At 44.1% G+C, this 18,222-nt stretch overlaps 1 protein-coding gene across 2 annotated transcripts in view; it reads right to left on the reverse strand.

Annotated features, from left to right (window-relative positions):
• Positions 1-4,086: 4,086 nt before the first annotated feature.
• LOC147881639 (TCP-1/cpn60 chaperonin family protein) overlaps positions 4,087-18,222 on the reverse strand; it is a 71,340-nt gene continuing 57,204 nt past the window's right edge. The window contains exons 9-13 of one of the 2 annotated variants that reach the window (XM_087401705.1): positions 18,020-18,142; positions 17,730-17,824; positions 5,119-5,328; positions 4,876-4,933; positions 4,087-4,699 (exon numbers count right to left, since the gene is read on the reverse strand). In XM_087401705.1, coding sequence (XP_087257831.1) covers positions 4,634-4,699; positions 4,876-4,933; positions 5,119-5,328; positions 17,730-17,824; positions 18,020-18,142 — 552 coding nt within the window. In that variant the 3' untranslated portion in view covers positions 4,087-4,633. The remainder of the gene's footprint in view (positions 4,700-4,875; positions 4,934-5,118; positions 5,329-17,729; positions 17,825-18,019; positions 18,143-18,222) is intronic. The other variant, XM_087401707.1, reaches the window with a different exon arrangement.

Consider the following 18,222-nt stretch of genomic DNA (forward strand, 5'->3'; position numbering starts at 1 on the left):
GAAAGTAGAAAGGATGTCCAACAAGCCACGGTTTCTATCCAAGAAAAACACCTACATCTATCTGATGCCTTGAATAGAAAGGAAGAGGTCGAGTTATTCCTGTCCCAAATGCAAGTGACTTGTGATGATATCAAGAAGGAAATGGTGCACTTAGATTAAAGGTTACTACTTAAAGAGGATCAACTCCTCCTCCTCCTCCTTCCTCCTCCTTCCTCCCTTCCTCCTCCTCCACTCTCCTCCCTCTTCCTCCTCCTTCCTTGTCCCTCCTCCTCAACCCTTACCCCTCAAATCCACGAAGGAGACTAGCTCTCTACTCCTCAACCTTGGACTCCTCCTAAACCCTGCAACCCCTTCTCAAACCCTAGAAATCCTAGCTAGCTCTCTCAACCATGTCCCCCTTTCGAACCCTGAAATTTCCTTAACCTTTGAACTCCCGTGGAGGCGAGAGCCTCCATCTTTCATTATGATCAGGCCCTCTTTCTCACCCACGCGCGCATGAGACCTGCTTTCCATGCTTTAGCCTACACCTCTCACCAGAATACAACCCGACAACCTATGCTACATTTGTGAATACCTATGCTACAACGAGCAACGACACGACTGTAGGTGACCAACACCTTCAGAACCTGCACTTGGTAGAAACAAGGACAACACATGTGCATGTGCCTGTGCGTGTGTATGCATGTATGTGTGTGTGTGCATGGATCTGTCTATCTGTGTATTTATCTATATGGCTTTCTATCTACCTATACATACATACATACATGCGTACGTACATACATACCTACATATACATATATTTATACATACCCCACCATTCTCTCTCTCTCTCTCTCTCATGCAATGGTCTATTGGTCTATTTCAATATTCCCCTTGGCTTCTTCCCCTTTCTTTCTTCTCGAGGTGGCATTTTGTGAGTTGTTTGTGATGTGAACGTTCTAAAACCTATGAAGCAAGAACATGAGTCATGAAGCTTTGGAGAAGCTTTGGACTCAAACCAAGTACTCTAGAAGTGAGAAGGTGTCAACAGAGAGGCTAGAAGGGCCTGCTACGGTAGGCTCGCATGCAGCTAATGATTGTTGAATAGTTGATGACAAGCCATCGAGCCACCCTTAAGGCAAGCATGTTGTTGATGACATGAAGTCGAAAGGGCTTCAATAGAAAAAATTTCAAATGTGACTTCGAGGTAGTGATTATATGTAACCTCTATGTATCACAGGCGTTCAAGGCTTAAATTACTTAAATCTCTTATTTTTAAATATGGCATGATTTAAATACACCCTTTTATCTATAATTTTTGCCCAAATTTTTTTTATGACACTCCTCTAAATATATTTTTATTAAACACGACTTAAAAATGTCTTGTTGAAAGCGCGTGATAATCACATTTTTTCTATTTGACCTCTCCCCACCCCCCCAAAAGAAGTCTCATGACCTCTTTTTGAATGCTCAAGCGGCCATGTCAATGACTATTGAGATCTTCTCCATTTGGATTGAGATTTGCATTGAAAAAACCTTGAGATAGCCAATCCTTCTTTGTATCCTATAAATACTTCGTTAGGAGCCATTCCTTGTATTGATTCGATTAGTAAGCTCTACTTGAGATAAGGTTGGCAAATGCTTTTCATTGAGCATTGCTCTAACACTATTTGCGACTACATTTTGTTGTGGTATATCTCCATAAGTAAGCTATCTTCTCATCCTAAGATTCTGTTAAAAATTTTCATGAATCTTAAAGACGTGTATTCACTTCCTCTATATGATTTAAGGACTTTGTGACTTCTTCATACTTCATTTTCAACATGGCCTTAAATTAACCTATCAAAGTCTAGAGACTTCCTTTGAAGTAGATACAATAGTATGCAGTCATGTGCGCATTTATTTACATGCAAAAACTAAGAGTTTCCATAAGAGCAATGCTTGTAGGACCTTCAAATGATGACGTAATAATTATCTTCCATCTGTGGAGACTCATGTCTTTCTACATAATTTAATTAGCTTGTAATCCTTGTAGGACAATGTGAGATATTCTTAAGCTTGAAATTTTTTCCTAATACAACATATGCATATATGAAAACCTCTACCTCTAACAAAGAGAACATAATTTGCATTATTTCTACATACATGAAAACCTCTACCTCTAGTAAAGAAAGAATACTCATGGTTCTTTAATTCCATTATGAAACTTACTATAATATCGAATAGGACCTTTATGATCAACGAAGCATATCTAATTGTCATGGATGTCTCAATTTATTCAAAATCCTTGTTCACACCATTGAAAGCATTTGAACTAGTAATTCAATTTTTGTTTCTTTTTCAATTGATGCTAATTAGACTACCATATATCTTTAAATCAATATGAACATATCCAAGTCTATAATTTATAACATTAAACAAAACAAGGCCTTGGATTCTTCACACCTTCATATGAGAATTTGGAATCTTCACACCTTCATATGAGAATTTGAAATCTTCACCCCTTTACATGAAAAAAATGGAATCTTGACAACATTATTCAAATAATTCTCTAATAGATAAATTTGGACATTATGGACATTCAATTTTTTCTAATACTTTATATGCATTCATCTTTTCTCTAAGTATTAAATTAATGATATCCTTGGCATTGAAATTAATCAAATTAAGTGATGGATGAGTTCTTCCATTCCAATTTGCTTGTTCATTGCATTATCTTATTTCATCTAGTATTAAAGACATTATTTCGCTTGTTAGAAGAAATTCACAATATTTCCGAGTTTCTTAAATTAAGAGATTAATATTAATTTCATTTTTCAATTAGCATATTTTGTACCATCTTATTTGCTATTTTGATTCACCAATCATGTGATTTAATCATATTGACCCATCCAAAATAAAAATAATGATTGGAAGCTTGTGAATTTCAAAGAGTAGTGAAGATGAAACCAAAAACAAACAAAAGATATAGTAAAAAATACTTCATGTAGTGCAAAATTTCACTATTATAGCCAATCCTTTTGCAAAGTATGATAGAAATAGCCAAAATGGATTTCCAAAATCCATATGAAATTTGATATTCTAAATGAGTGGACGATAGAAAGCAATGAAATCAAACCAAATAAGACTGAAATAGAACGTTTCAACAGATGCATTGATTGCCATGAATAATGATGGCTAAAAATCTTAAAATTGACTTAAAATGACATGGATAACATATAATCTCAATGTGTGAACCTATTATTTAGATGATGTTTAAAAATAAGTCTTTCAAGTTTTCGTAAGCAACCTAATAAGTTACCACCTTGTCACATCAAGCATATGACATCAATGACTTGATATCCAAATTGATTTGTATGATAGGATGCTCGATCACCGGCTTGACCTAAGAGCTTAACTAGCCTAACTACACTAGTTCTAATCAAATTAAAGCCAAAGTTCAAATTAAAACGTTCAAAATGATGATATAATTTTGTATTCATAATGCAAGCTGTGCTTGGAAGAAATACTGTGCCTACAAAGCACACAAGAATGATACAGCACTATGAGACATGTCAGTATATGGACATGTGCTTCTCATTATGGAGGGATCCTGTCTGGGCATGGGTCCCATCAAGGCAAATGATGTCCTAAAGTCTGTCAGTGCAATGCAGGGGAGAGACTTTGAGCTCCATGTATAGAGATTGGGCTCCAATAAACGATGGCCATTTGAAAGTTGGCTAGAGAGACTACGCACTCCCAAGCTTCGAAAAAAGCAATGATGCTTCAAAAGGAGCTTAACAAAGGGCACAAGCTTACAGCTAGGAGCTACAAAAGCCTTGAAGAAGAGACCAGAAAGGGGCTTCAATGAAGGAGGTTGCACATGAAGGTAACGATGACTTTTCTCCCCAAAAACCACTCTCCACAACCAAACTGAGAACTCCCCACAACAGAAATTCAAACTCAGCTACGGATGACGGCATGAAGCTGACGCCTTCAAATGAGCATAACTGGAGCTAAACAGCTCAAAACCGAAATCTTTGAAAAGAGAAGGTAAAGCTCTCCTCTCAAGTTACAAGATGGGCAACACTACAACTGAGGTAGGTACCAGAACAAGGAGCCATTTGGCTTTTATACCATTTAGGAAAAATAAGAGTGAGAGAGCAGTGCATAGACATACTAACTGTACAACACTACCTTATAATGAAGAAGATGATGAATATACACAGCTTCACCCCTTCAGGATAGGGTTAGGCTTTGTCCCTTACGCCTTCATAGCACCACCATCATTAACAATCGTTTCAATACCATCATTGCAACAATACTGTGAAAACCATTGTAAAAACTGTTACCGTCCTCGGTCCTAACACTGACCATTTGCAATGGACAATTCTGATTTTTTCTGATTTTAAAATTTTTAAACCGATTATTTAGATACTCCTCGATGTCTTTAATTGTGGGATTTGAAACCCGCAAAAACTCTACACCTACATTCTGTTTTACACTCAAACTGGCCTTAACTGTACCGAGTACAAGCATGTGCAATCATGCGGGTTAATAGTGGATGGGAAGAACCGACGCAACCAAAACTACATCCTATATCCTAGGGGTGGAAATATCGAAGGCATGGCAAAAAACAACCTGAACCAGCTTAGGATTAAGAGTACTGACAAAATCAATCCTCATCTGCCTCAACAGGTTTTTGAGGCTTCGGCCCACCTGCTACTTTGGCCATAATTATCTGCAAAATAATTGCATTATGTGAAAATCACCTCTTAAACCTTCCGAGAGTTTTTGCAATAGAACCATAAAAAAACAAGCTGTCAATAATATAGAACACAAAACTTTCCCGATCACGTTTCTACCCTTCAGTTATACAGCACCTAGTCGTTGTACAACTTGTATTGGAGAACTCACCTGATCCACTCGCAGAACTGTGCAAATGGCATCAGCTACAAGTTTGATCGCAAACAGCCTGCAAAAATATCCACAATTACAGAGATTTTCATACTCGAGATCTTATCATTTACATTTTTAAAATCTGAGTGCATCAAGTACCTTCATCACAGCGTAATCGCATTTTAAAGTGATCAAACATAAATGTATGCTGCCTGCATCACAAAGTAGGACAAAATTGCTGAAAAAAGGACTGCTACTCACTTGGTTAAATATAAGTCCCACACGGACTGCGTGGTCAGATCTTTACAGGTTCCCTGCTCTACATCAACTCCTACCTTGACGTCTCCAGAGGCATGTGCAGCATACAAAGAGGAAATAATCTCTGTTGCATTTAGACCTGCATTCTCAGCTAGGATTCGTGGTACTACCTCCAAACCCTCTGCAAATTTTGCAATGGCATATTGATCGAGCCTGCAGGAACATAGAATGAGGCATTTCTTGAATTTCTCCTACTAAACTTTTGGCCATTGGCTTCAAAGTTAAGACCATTATTTCTTTTCATTTTGCACCAACAATCAAAAGATCAGGCTACAAGATCAGTTCCTATCTGCTACTTTCTTTCGCATTGTATAAAAATAATTCCATTAGCAAGACCTAAACAAGAGTGAATCAAAACCAAATTCATGAGACTTAAGTTTCACTAAGTTTGAGCTTCAGCAATGCACCTTAACCTTATGACCTCAACCCCAGATACACTATCACTTGCTTTTACTAGCATTAAACGAACACTACACATCAAGAAATATGGCAGACATGCATGGACAAAGATGCATTCATCATATAGTTCAAGAATGCAAGAGCAAGAACTGAGTAGTTTATACATACAGGTTGCATGAATGTGCATAGATTCATGCTTCATAACTTGCATGGAGTTCACTCTTCCACATCCCTAAGGCCTCGTTGAAAGCTAGAGTTACCAAGAAACGTATTTTGCCTAATAGAAACAAGTAAACCATTTCCAGGCAGAACATGGCCAACATCTTCAAATGGATGAGACACCAAAACCCTACCTCCTTCAAAAAACCCTGCTAACTCTTGAGTAATTAGAAATCAGCACTGAGCACTAAGTGATACAACTGGAAACTTGGAAAAGGGGGAAGGGGGGGGGTGTAGTATACATTAGAGTCTTCGAAAGGCGGAAGGGTCGATGAGACTGAAAAGACCAGGACAATGAGCCGGAAGGCTGGAGCTTCTAACGGGAATCTGCACCCAAGACAAATACAAACTTAAACACTAGTACAAAGTGTTTGAGCCCATGGAAAAGATGGCAATTGCGGTGGCATCACTATGGTGGTCCTAAATCCACCGATAAGAATGGATAAGAGGGCCTAGACGAGAGATGCTCCAGTGTTGGTCGGTACTGCGGCAGTGGCATGACAGCATTGATGCCAATCAGTGTGTGTGGTCCGCTGTGGTCTCCTAGCTGTGGCTCTCAATGAACAAGTGCCATTGTCACACCCATCGACAGTGTCTCTGGTCTGGTGAACATGGAGGGGAGATCCCCAAGTCTGATCGATGACCGACACGCTGACGAGTCTATCGTATCTCTCGCTCCAGGCATCGATGTCTCCCTGGGGACTGCTGGTCCAAGATATCTGACTAGAAAACTCAATGATCACGCTCTGGGTGGAGTCAATCTGTGCACCCTAATCTCATTTATGTACCTTGAGCAACTAGCAGCTGGTCTCTGTATGGTACGGCCACATGAATGAAGGCCAAACGTCTCTGATCCAGGTGAGCCAAGTGGCCAGAGAGGGGTCCGAATCCATCTCTAACAAGACTGGCGACGACGTTGGATCTCACAATACGCAAGGCATTTGAAAGCGTAGTGCTCCTCCGACTCAATCTCCTGTAGATCACATAGGGTGCATATGCATCCCTCCTCAAGTATGCCCTCAGCCCATTCAGTCTCAATGCGTAGTTGTTTTGCGAAACAAGAGACTGCCCAATCGAAATCCTCAAAGAGTGGAGGAGGTGTATAAATCCCTCCTTTGATATGCGTAACAAGCGATCTCTTTAGGCGTTGAGCTTCACATGAAGCTCGCTAGAGTCCAGAATGTGCGTAGCTGTAAGAGATCCTCCCAAATAACCTAGTTAGTCTTGTGATAAGTTAGTAGAATAGAGAGGGCCTAAAGGCTATACTGAAAGGGGGAGCAATCTATCCATGCGGAGTCTCGTGCTCTCGAACCATCTGCATGTACCGGCCATACCAATACCTCTACTCGCCCTAAACTGCTAATGTCATGGATGCAAACAGGCAAGCCATCGTAACCTGCGTCAACCTGAGGTCAAGAAACTATAATCCTGGGGGGCTAAACTCAACCAAAATAATATGATGTGGACTGACAGCTTATTGCAGATCATCCATGACAATAAGAGAACCTCAAGCCTCTCCAATCGAGCCTAGCCCATCTCTGATAGATCAAGCCACCCACAAGGCCTACCATACATGCCTTCTGGGTGGACCAAGGAGTCAAGGGGAAGAGACTTAGTCAAAGTTAGTCCGAGGATAGGTTGGGATGCCGCCTTTTACTTCAGACATAGCTATCAAAAATCAGCAAGCAGGAAGTGACCTGGAAAGAATGGATGCCCTTTTGCAATCAGCTAAGAAGATGCCCAAGCCAAGTAGAAGAAGTATGCAGACAAACGCAAGAGGTATCTATCTTTTGAAGGAGATTATGTGCATTTACGCCTCCATAAGAACCGTTATGCCTCACTGAAAGGTAACACCAACACGAAGCTTGCTCACAGGTATTACGGTCCCTACTAGATCATCCACAGAGCTGGAGAGGTGGCATCTAAGTAGTAGGAGCTCCCCAATACCTCCAAGATTCATAATGTTTTCCATGTCTCCTTGCTGAAGCCACATGTAGGACAGCATGTCCAAGTTCTTCTTGAGCTACCACCTATGGATGAGAAGAGTCACATCCTCTATGTCCCAGAACGCATCATGGGTTTCAAAGACCATGTACTCCCAAAACAAGGTCTACAAAGAGTATCTTATCAAGTGGTGGGGACTCCCTGAGGATGAGAATTCATGTCAGCCAGAAAGCATTGACCCCTATCTCCTACCGGCCTGATTAGTAGTTGATGTTTGCTATACTCTTTTTTGGACAGCCAGGATGTAAAATTTTGAGGGCAAAATTCTATGGGAAGGGATGGTTGTAATAAAGGGGGGGGAAAGGGCCATTTTAGAGGCTCTTTAGAGGCCTTTTATGTGGGAAATGTGGAGGGACTATATAAGTGGGGAAAAGGGCCATTTTAGAGGCTCTTTAGAGGCCTTTTAGGTGGGAAATGTGGAGGGACTATATAAGTCCCCATCCACCCCTCATTGTACACTTTGGATGTGATATCTAATCCTATCCCCATCCACCCCTAAGTGTACACTTTGGATGTGACATCGAATCCTATCTACTCCTGCCTCCTTCCTCCTACATGCTGCCTACACACTCTCTCCCAATCTCTCTATCTTTCTCTTCCCCTCACCCTTTTCTCTCTCTTCCTCACCCTCTATCCTATCTCTTTCTCTCTCCTCCTTCCTCTCCCCTACCCTCTCCTCCCTTTTCTACCATCTTTGGCCCTTCACCAAATTTGCCCCTTCCCCTTCTTTACACACAGCGAGAGACAACTCAACAAATACAAATACGAGATATCCTCACGTCACATCAGAGAGCCACCATGGCATCTGGATTTATAGTTTGAGTACTAGTTGTGAGTTTTGAATCCTTTCGGTTTCTTAGCATTCAGCAAAAGCCCTAATGAGCCCTTGCCTCAACCCACACTGGCTTGTATGAAATACTCTTTTGATTGTAGTTTGTCGCATAAGCCCACGAGGCCTCCCGAAGTTGTCAATACAACTTTTTTTCTTCCGTTCTCCCCAAGTTACATCCCCCTAGATATCCATGTCATACCAAACTATGACTGGTTTCTCTCTAGGTCATACTTTGCATGCCATCTCCATGCTATACGACTACCCACCACATCAGCTCATGGCTCCCTCTTGCAAACAACAGCTCTTCTCGGAGATGCACCACATGTGGGCTAGAGAGATAGAGTAGGAGAGACAAATACCATCAGGTGCTATTTCTCTCACGGCCAAGGCAGAGGCCATTAATCTCCAAAAGGAGGAGGAGGACCTTCACCTTTGAGAAGAGAGCAGGCCTACGTTAGAGGAGTAGATCGCCATGACGCAGATGGCTATTGAGAAGGCCTTCAAGAGGGTGAATGTTGTGAAATGTGAGCCTGCAAAGGCAATCGTTTTCGGCCCCTATTTGAGCAGTAACAAAGAGGCAATAAGATTCTCAGTATCAAGGTCCACGAGATCCCACGTACCACCTCCGCCGTCTCAGATGCTACCACCTTTGCGACCTACACGGAGGTGCTAGAGCATGGCATAGAGGAGGCGTGGCGGGTGGATGAGACTTCACTAGAGGTTAGTCCCTCATGATATGTTTCAAAGAGACCCAGGCTCAACAAGCCACACTGCACAAACAAGCAGCTCTCCGAGACCATCAACAGGTTCAAATAAATGAGGGCCTTACTGTTGAAAGTCAACATCTCCTCATGTACCATGGTTAGGGTAGAGAGTGAGGGCCTTGGTTGTGGATGTGCCCACCATCCTATGAGGGTAGTGTAGAATAGGGCTGGATGCATACCTGAGCATGTAGTTAGCTAGGCCCCTGTGATGGACAGCCAAGCTCTTGCGGTGGATGCAGCCATCCCTGGAGCAAGTATGGCTGTCTGAAGGGCAGCCCTGGGTTGTGCGATGCATACGTGTGTTCCTAGGACGACTGCGCGGCTGTACGAAGCGCCTATGGACCTGTTTCCTACCACGTGGCAGCCCATAGAGGCAGGATTCCAGCGCGTCTTTCCCCTTTGCTGTAGGACCCAACCTATTTGGTCGGGTTCCTAGGGCAGCACTATAGGGCCAGATGCAAGGGCTGACCTGTTGATTGTCCCCCCTACTGGCTGTTCAGTCGACCCTAGAGGCAGGGGGTCAGCCTCTCATAGTCCAGCCCTTATAAGGCAGACCTAGGCGGCCCATATAGGGTCCTCCAGAGGCATGCCAGTCCGCCCGCTGCAAGGTTGGCCAGTTGTACCAACTGAGTGGGCGCGTGGAGTGCCTATTTATAGGGCCCCCTCACTTATTGTTCAATATCTCATTTTGGAGGTTTTACCCAGCAATGCAGGAGCTTTTCCCTGAGATCCCTTGCAGTCTCTCTCCTCCTCTTTCAATGTAGTATATGTGGTTTGGTTTGCTCTCTTTTTTCTGTTCAGTTTTCGCTGCACTTCTCACACTTACTCCTTTGCAAGTAGAGGAGAGGTGAGCCTCCCTACGGCAACGGGGTAGGAAAGGAAATCGGGCAGCTTTACATGAGGGTTTGCTCGTGACTGGCCCTAGGCGAGGGCCTGTTGACATGCCTACATAGGGAGATGGGGTGTGTGAGACTCATAGAACCAAGACCTTGACTTGTACCATTTATAACTGTAATGGAACCTTATGGTTAGAGCCATGAAGCCTCTCGCAGTCCTACATAAGACAAGAGTGAAAGATATCATCAGGAGTGGAATGCTGCCTCCGGAATCCAGCCTATCCCAATGTCTGATGTCCTTGTGTCTCTGTGTAGGAGCTGCTCTCTCTCTTTCTCTCTCTCTCTCTCTCTCTCTCTCTCTCTCTCTCTATATATATATATATATATGAGGACAGCCACAGACAGATCCAATCTCCTAGAGGTGAGGGCACGATTGAAGGGGACTAGAATCTTTCTAGATGATGACCTAACACTACTACAGCAAGAACACAGAAGAGAGGACATGGTCAAGGTTATGGCTGCGAGACAAGAAGGAAAGTGGGCTGTGTACCGAGATGGAAAAATCATTATTCGGGACAGAAATGACAGCAAAGAGGGGACAAGTGGAGAAATGAGCAGAAATGACAGCAAAGAGGGGACAAGTGGAGAAGTGAGCAATGCCAACCGTGACAAGAAGAGCAAGGAGATAGTGAAAGACAATAAATGACGGTGTCTATCTGATAGAAAAAGAGACTTAGAACAGCTACGCATGGCTGTATCATCATTGAATTCTCTAGAATTGGGGACATTCTCCTTCTAGGGGACTTCAATGCACGTATAGGGGATCTACAGGTGGGGCTACTAGATTTCACACATGAGAGGGACCCTCACATGATTCCAGAGCTAGATAACACCGAAATGGGGATACTGAGACATTTATTCCGCAGATGCCCCGAATGTGACCGAATACGGGAGACAGTTACTTGATCTAGGCGCGATACATGATTTGATCATATATAACGGTCTCCAGCGATAGCCATCATCAAGGACTCACATGCTTTCCACATGGAGGAGGGACAAGTACAGTAGACTATCTCCTCGGCTCACTAGCCTTCACATCGAGGATATCTGACTTCACGGGCCTCCACCCCCACTTGGAGCCGATCACACATATTTGGCATTCAGTATATCAGCCGTTATACCTCACATGGATCGGCACCCCCAGAGATAGCCATGCACCCAGGTTCATTTTGATCGAGCCCTCGATCCGGTCTACACCAGTCATTTGGCTAGAGAGCTCTCTAACTTACTCAGAGATGGCGGAGACTTGGATCCGACTCAAGCCTCAAACACACTTGTTACCGTTACACAAGATGCTGCCAGTAGATCCTTCCCCACAATCCAACCCAGACAGGCACGTGAGGGGAAGATGCCACAGGATTCATGGTTTGATGATGAGTGCAGGGCGGCCAGAGCACACCTCACACAGGAACAAGCATTAGGTCACATGTCTACACATGAGGCACAGAGGATCTTCCGACGACTGACACGCCGTAAGAGGCGAGCTTTCCTTTCACACAAAATGGAGGATATCATCAGCTCATTTCGAGGGGATGACCCCACTATTGGATGGGGGTTCCTGATAGAGAGGAAGCTGCCTATCCCTATCACGGACCCATCTACGTGGCACACTTATGCATGCTCCCTATATGATATCCCCGATCAGGCTCAGCCTGATATGTCATCTATGCCGAGGCCCACGCATTGTTATCTATTCACTACACGGAATATACAGGATGCACTGCAACGGCTGAATAATCGAAAGGCACAAGATCATGAGGGACTACGGACGGAACACTTTGCACATGGCCATGAGGTTTTAGCCCCGATCCTAGCACGGATGTTTAATCACACAGTATGCCACGGCTTCCCACATACTTGGTGCACCACCACCATAGTCCCGATACATCACATCCTTCCTAGACCGACTGGGCGGAGAGGGCTCACCATTGGCTAACCTCCTGATTCAGATATTACTATATGCTGACGACATAGTTCTTCTATCTTCATCGGCCGAGAGATTACAGAAGTATCTGGACGCCCTTGAGGTGTTCTGCAGAGAAAGGGACCGGACTGTCAACCTTGGCAAGACCAAGGTCATGATCTTTAATACCTCACGTCCAACGCTTCTTCGACATGACTTCACATACAAAGGGGAGCCAATGGAGATAGTACAGTCCTATACATATTTGGGCACGGTCTTCGCAGGACCCATTTTCTCGATGACCCAGACTGCCAGGGCACGACTCACACGAGGCCGAAGCGCTCTGGCCCAACTAGAGAGACAGTGCTTCCAGGCACACTTCCAGGATCCTCCGACGAAGAGTTGGCTCTTCAACACTCTAGTATAGCCGACCACCATGTATGCAGCGCCCTTCTGGGCGAGTGGCATTCCAACAGTAGATTGGAGGAAGTTTGAGAGGCTACAGGTCTCAATGGGATCCAGGATGATACGGAGTAAGCCCTCAGTTCCACATGAGATCATACAGGCAGAGTTTGCCATGACGCCACTATATGTCGATGCTATCTTCCAGACAGTGACTTTCATTCACATGGTATGGGCTCTGCCTCATTGGAGACTACCGAGGGTAGTTTTGGAATCATCCGGACGCCTTGCAAGTGAGGGAGCAGCCACCTGCTATGCACGCACAGACACATGGCTAACTAGCCATGGCATTCAGATGGACAAACTACCCCCATTTCAGTATAGCATGGATGCCCCTCCTAAGCGACTTCCACGCGATGAGATTAACCGTATCATACGGTTAGACCTCCTCCAGCTCACCACATCCAAGACTTGGTTGAGGGACCAGCCGCTCCCCACCAAGATGCAATTCTATCGTGATCACTTCCTCAGAGTCTCTGATGACGATTTCATTATCCGACCTTCTTATCTAGAGGACAGAGGAGTCTCACATGCACTCTGGATTGCCATTGGCCAGATGCGAGTTTCCTCCCATCAACTTAGGATTGAGGCGGGCCGAGCTGCAAGTCTACCCAGAGAACACTGGATCTGCACACTATGCGACATGGATACCGTTGAGACTGAGGAGCACTTCCTATGTAGCTGCCCGGTTTACTATGAGATACGAGGCGATATCACTACCTTTATCAGGAGGGAATCGGCTTCGGCCCGCTCTCTCGGTTGATACACTTCCAGGACCAGGTCTATGTAGGGTTGTACTTGGTGGAGATGCGCCGACACTGAGAGGCACTACTGAGACAGGCCAGAGCACTATCAGCACCGGACAAACTACAGGATACAGAGCCGGACCAAGCTCAGAGACAAGTTACAGATTTCTATGCCTTCGAGACAGCTCCTGGACACAGTGGAGTTGAGGATGAGGAGATTGTCGACATGAGAGCAGCTTAGATAAGCAGTCAGTCACACCAGACTCTTCGGACTACTAGAGCGCACACCACCAGAGTGCACACCATTGAGGTTCGTCCCATCACAGCACTACTTGTAGGGGACCGCCAGAGCCAGAGACGAGGGATCACAATCGACGTAGCCCGACGGGTACTGAGATCAAGGCGACCGCGGCCACCACCTACAAGCGAGACAACCCGACAGTTACATAGACGCAACATCTTCATGGCCCAACGGAGAGACCTGACCTGACTTGATCTGGACACTCTTGACTCTTGATTCTGATTCTGATTTTGTCTCTATTCTATTCTATTCTATTCTATTTAGACACTAGATTAGTGATTCTGATTCTGATTTTGTCTCTATTCTATTCTATTTAGACACTAGATTAGTACTTGGTAGGGGCTTTAGCTCACCCCTTGCCCCAACCCACAGAGGCTTGTATGAGATCTTTTTCGATGTTGTATCACTCTGTCCCATAGACCCGCGAGGTCTTCCGAGGACATTAATATATCTTTCTTTCTTTCTTTCTTCTTTCTCTCTCTCTCTAATACTCGTCCATAAATCTTGGACCATGTGTGACCAATCATGAGAGTACGCTAGTTCCCAGTGTCCATGGCATCCCCTGCTTTGTGTAATGTTTCACACACTGTATCTAGTACTCATTACAGCAGATCTTTGCCTTGCATTCGTACTCGCTTGTCGGGGCAGCCACCTCTATTAGATTGAAACTGTCCTGTAGGGAGCTAGCCTAGTGCATGGCAACTTCTTCACCCACCTTCTTCCAAGCCTCTCCAGCGCTTTGATACGGGTAGGAATTGAGCACACGTGCATGCATTTGGCATAGTGGGACAGCAACAAAGCTTGGTTACACACCATGGGACAGCCACATGCCTTTGGAAGGAACATAGGGCAACGTGCCTCAACTTTTGGCCAGCTTATGCAGGGCTTTGAGCAGTATACAGGAAGCTTAGGGCAGCTTCAACAGAAGGAAGATTCACAGCCCAAGGGAATCCTTCTGATCACCATCCATCATCTGTTGTACCCCATTACATTGGATGTGTTGCATCAAGTATTTTTTCCGTTTGGGCTTATTGATAAGATTATCATGCATCAGCTTTCAGGTGGTCTCCAAGCTGAAATACACTTTGCCTCGTGGGCCAATGCATTGCAAGCACAAAACACTCAGCAAAGTCGCAATATATATGACGGTGGTTGTACCTTACACATTCAGCTGTTAAAACCGACAGAGTTGTCATTCGTGGGGTCATTCCATGCTAAAAGTGGAGTTACAAATGCCATAAAGCAGCCACTTGTTTTTGGAGCTATGATGCATCATGCCTAGAGGCTTGGTTGAAGATGAGGATTTCATCTTGGATGCCCTACACTCGTGCAGATTTCAAAGACCTCATGGGTGTCATGGTTAGAAGGAAATTACAGCGGTCCAGCCCGGGGTTGAAGGTCTTACATGTGAGGATTGAAGATCCCTGGAATGTTGAGGAAGCACAAGAACTTTTGGAACTGTTTCAGCCTGAATATAGCATCTATAATGAAGATGATTTTCAGTTTGTTGCATTTGGGCAAGATGACAAAGCCAGAGATGCAGTGGATATATGGAAAAGCAATGAATGCTCCCAATGTAGGCAAAAAGCGACAACAAGGCATAAAGAGGTGTGCAAAGTAGACTCCATGGAGACAAGCAATGGCTATATGATTGTGGAGCTTATTGATGATGGGCATGCTAAGTGGGATCAACGCCTACATGACCCAGGAGGTGCCATGACATCTATGGAAGGGAACTATTGGATTTTCCCTTTTGACCCAGGTGGCCCGCATGTTGGAACATGTTTATTCTACAGCAGGAAGTTTTGGAGTTCACCCATCACTTACAATTTTGAGGACAAAATTATATTGAGCGGGGATGGTTTGTAATGAAGGCCAAAAGTGGGTCAAGTTAGTGGGGGTTAGGATAATTAGTATTTGGGGGTGTTTGCTAGACAGGGGTCTAAATAGCTAAGGGGGTACTATACAAGTACCATCCTCTCATGTACTTGGGCACTTTTGATGTGACATCTAATCCTATCTACTCTCCCTCCTCCTTCCTGCTACCTACTGCCTACACTCACACTCTCTCTCTCCTCCCTCTCTCTATCTCTCTAGCCCCTCTTCAGAGATAGTTATGGGATGTTGGCCCGTGTCCTCTCCTACCCAAACCAGCGATGCTTGGCTGGTTTCATTCATGAGATGCTCAGACACCACAATAGGATACTCCGAGCACGAAGACAGGAGCAGCCTTCTCCCTCGACTGATACCTCTCAGAACTCTATCACAGAGTTCTTTCAGCCAGATCACATAGACTCCCTCGAGGCGAGACCTCAACATGACCGTGACCCGGAGCCTGTGACCCGATAGCTCAGACAGAGGGTTGACTCACAGATCACACTTGGGGACAACCCATCCTTGTTTAGGGTTGGACCCCAACCGACGGGGGTCACAGTGGCCTTGGTTAGACGCAGAGCTACGATCAGGAGACGTACCAGGACTGCACCCTTGAGGGGGCGACAGCGTTATATTGCTAACCTCATGCCTCACTTCCACAGCCTCATCCATCCTGATGTCCTGTTGCTGATGATGATGATGATGATGGTTATGATGATGCCGACGATGATGCTGAGATTGATATATATAGTGTCGGGATATGACTATGTTGTACTTAGGACTTAGTACTGCCATTTTGCATTTTTTTGCATTCTGCATTGGTGTGGATGCTCGTTTAGTAGCTCCACTACCACAACTCATTGTATCAGGTTTGTCACACTCTCATAGACCCATCGGTCTTCCGAAGACTTTAATAAACTTTCTTTCTTTCTTTCTCTCTTCCTCACTCCTTCCCCTTCTCCTCTCTTCTCCTCCCTTACTTTGCTATTCTCTCCCCATCTCCAAATCTGCCTTTCCCCCCTTCACTACAGTTTGAGTGGTCTAAAGTGGAGCCATCGCAGTATGCGGCGATGCTATCTATCTGATTCCCGTTCTCAGGGTATTGCCTTGGTGAAAACATCTGCCACATTCTGTTGGGTAGGACAATAATCAACAAGGTATCTCTGCATGTAGCCTCTTTTTAACATAATGATAATGGACTTCAATGTGTTTGGTGTGAGCATGAAACGCAAGATTCCGTACAACTGCAGTAGCACTTTGACTGTCAATGAGGACAGGAGTAGGTGGCTGCATAACCCCAAGAATATTTACCATCGCTCTACTAAGCCATACACACCCAAACTGTAGTTGTGAAGGATGCCATGTACTCAGCTTCACATGAAAACGTGGCCACATTGGGTCAGCGGATCCAGCAATAGGATCAACGCTGTTGCAAAGACAACATGTTTGTGCATACAACCAAGGGCAAACAAGAAGATATGTTTCCCCATGGCCATGAACCTTTTGAGCTCTACAAAAGAAAATACCATCATAATTCAAAGCAGGCACAGCTACCTCCTCCACCTTGAGTTTGTGTGGCCATTTCACTCACAATCTTTGTGCATACGTTTACATCTAAAGGCTTTCCAAGAGGTGAAATTATGGTGGACCCTCTCCTATGTCCATTGCTGAAGTACCATAGGCATCTTTGAAACACACAACTATGATTGAGAATAATTTTGAAGTGTGTGATCTCTACTACTCTTTGAGCACTATGCACAAGGAAGCACTGCTTCTCTAGATTATAATCTGACTTTTAACACACGGTGAAATATTTACTCTGTAACAACGTATGCAATTCACTACTTTGAAAGGAAAAGTTCTGTATACCATGAAACAATGTAAATCAATATCTTCATGGCAATACGTCAATAAACATTTCTATCCAACAGATCACCTGATAAGCACGTGCTTCAAATACATTAGGAAAAGTTTATACTGTATCTTGGAAGTAATAAAAAGATGCTGACAAACTAAACTATAATGGCAATACAAAGATTCTTACATCATCGAAAACATTAGAGACACTAGTTACATAAATTATCTATGGCACTACCAAATATAAAGTATGGATCTGGTCTAAATCTATAATGAGCTCGAAAGATATATCTTACCCAGTCTCTTTGTAGGCAAATTCTTTGAGGTTTCGGGCTAATTCAATTTCAGTTGCCCCTGCTCCAGGAACAATACGACTGTCCCTGCACATAGTCTGTTCATAGAAGCCACAGAAATATTGCCAAAAATAAGGCAATATGAGAATCTACAGCACACTGATCGAAGATACATAACACATAGCCATAAATCAAGTAATTTATATGGTCTAGATCTTTGTCTGGTATAGACAGAGCCACAACTGCAGACCATTTTGCAGCTTTGACTAAAGGCTTCAATTATCAATCATTACCTTGTAGCTATTGACTCCATCATCAACTGCCCTCTCAACATCATCCAAAACACTATCCGTACTGCCTCGTAAGACCACAGTGGCTACTGCATTACCACCTTCCTCATTCTTCACTACTGTCACCTACAAGATTTGGAGCTAGACGAATAAGCAAAAGCAACTCATATGCTTTTTTCAAGACTCATCATTTTGAACATTTCTGA

This window comes from Dipteris shenzhenensis, chromosome 30, assembly GCF_047967505.1.
Source record: "Dipteris shenzhenensis isolate YYH24624 ecotype China chromosome 30, Dip_SZ_1.0, whole genome shotgun sequence".
NCBI classification, from domain to species: domain Eukaryota; kingdom Viridiplantae; phylum Streptophyta; class Polypodiopsida; order Gleicheniales; family Dipteridaceae; genus Dipteris; species Dipteris shenzhenensis.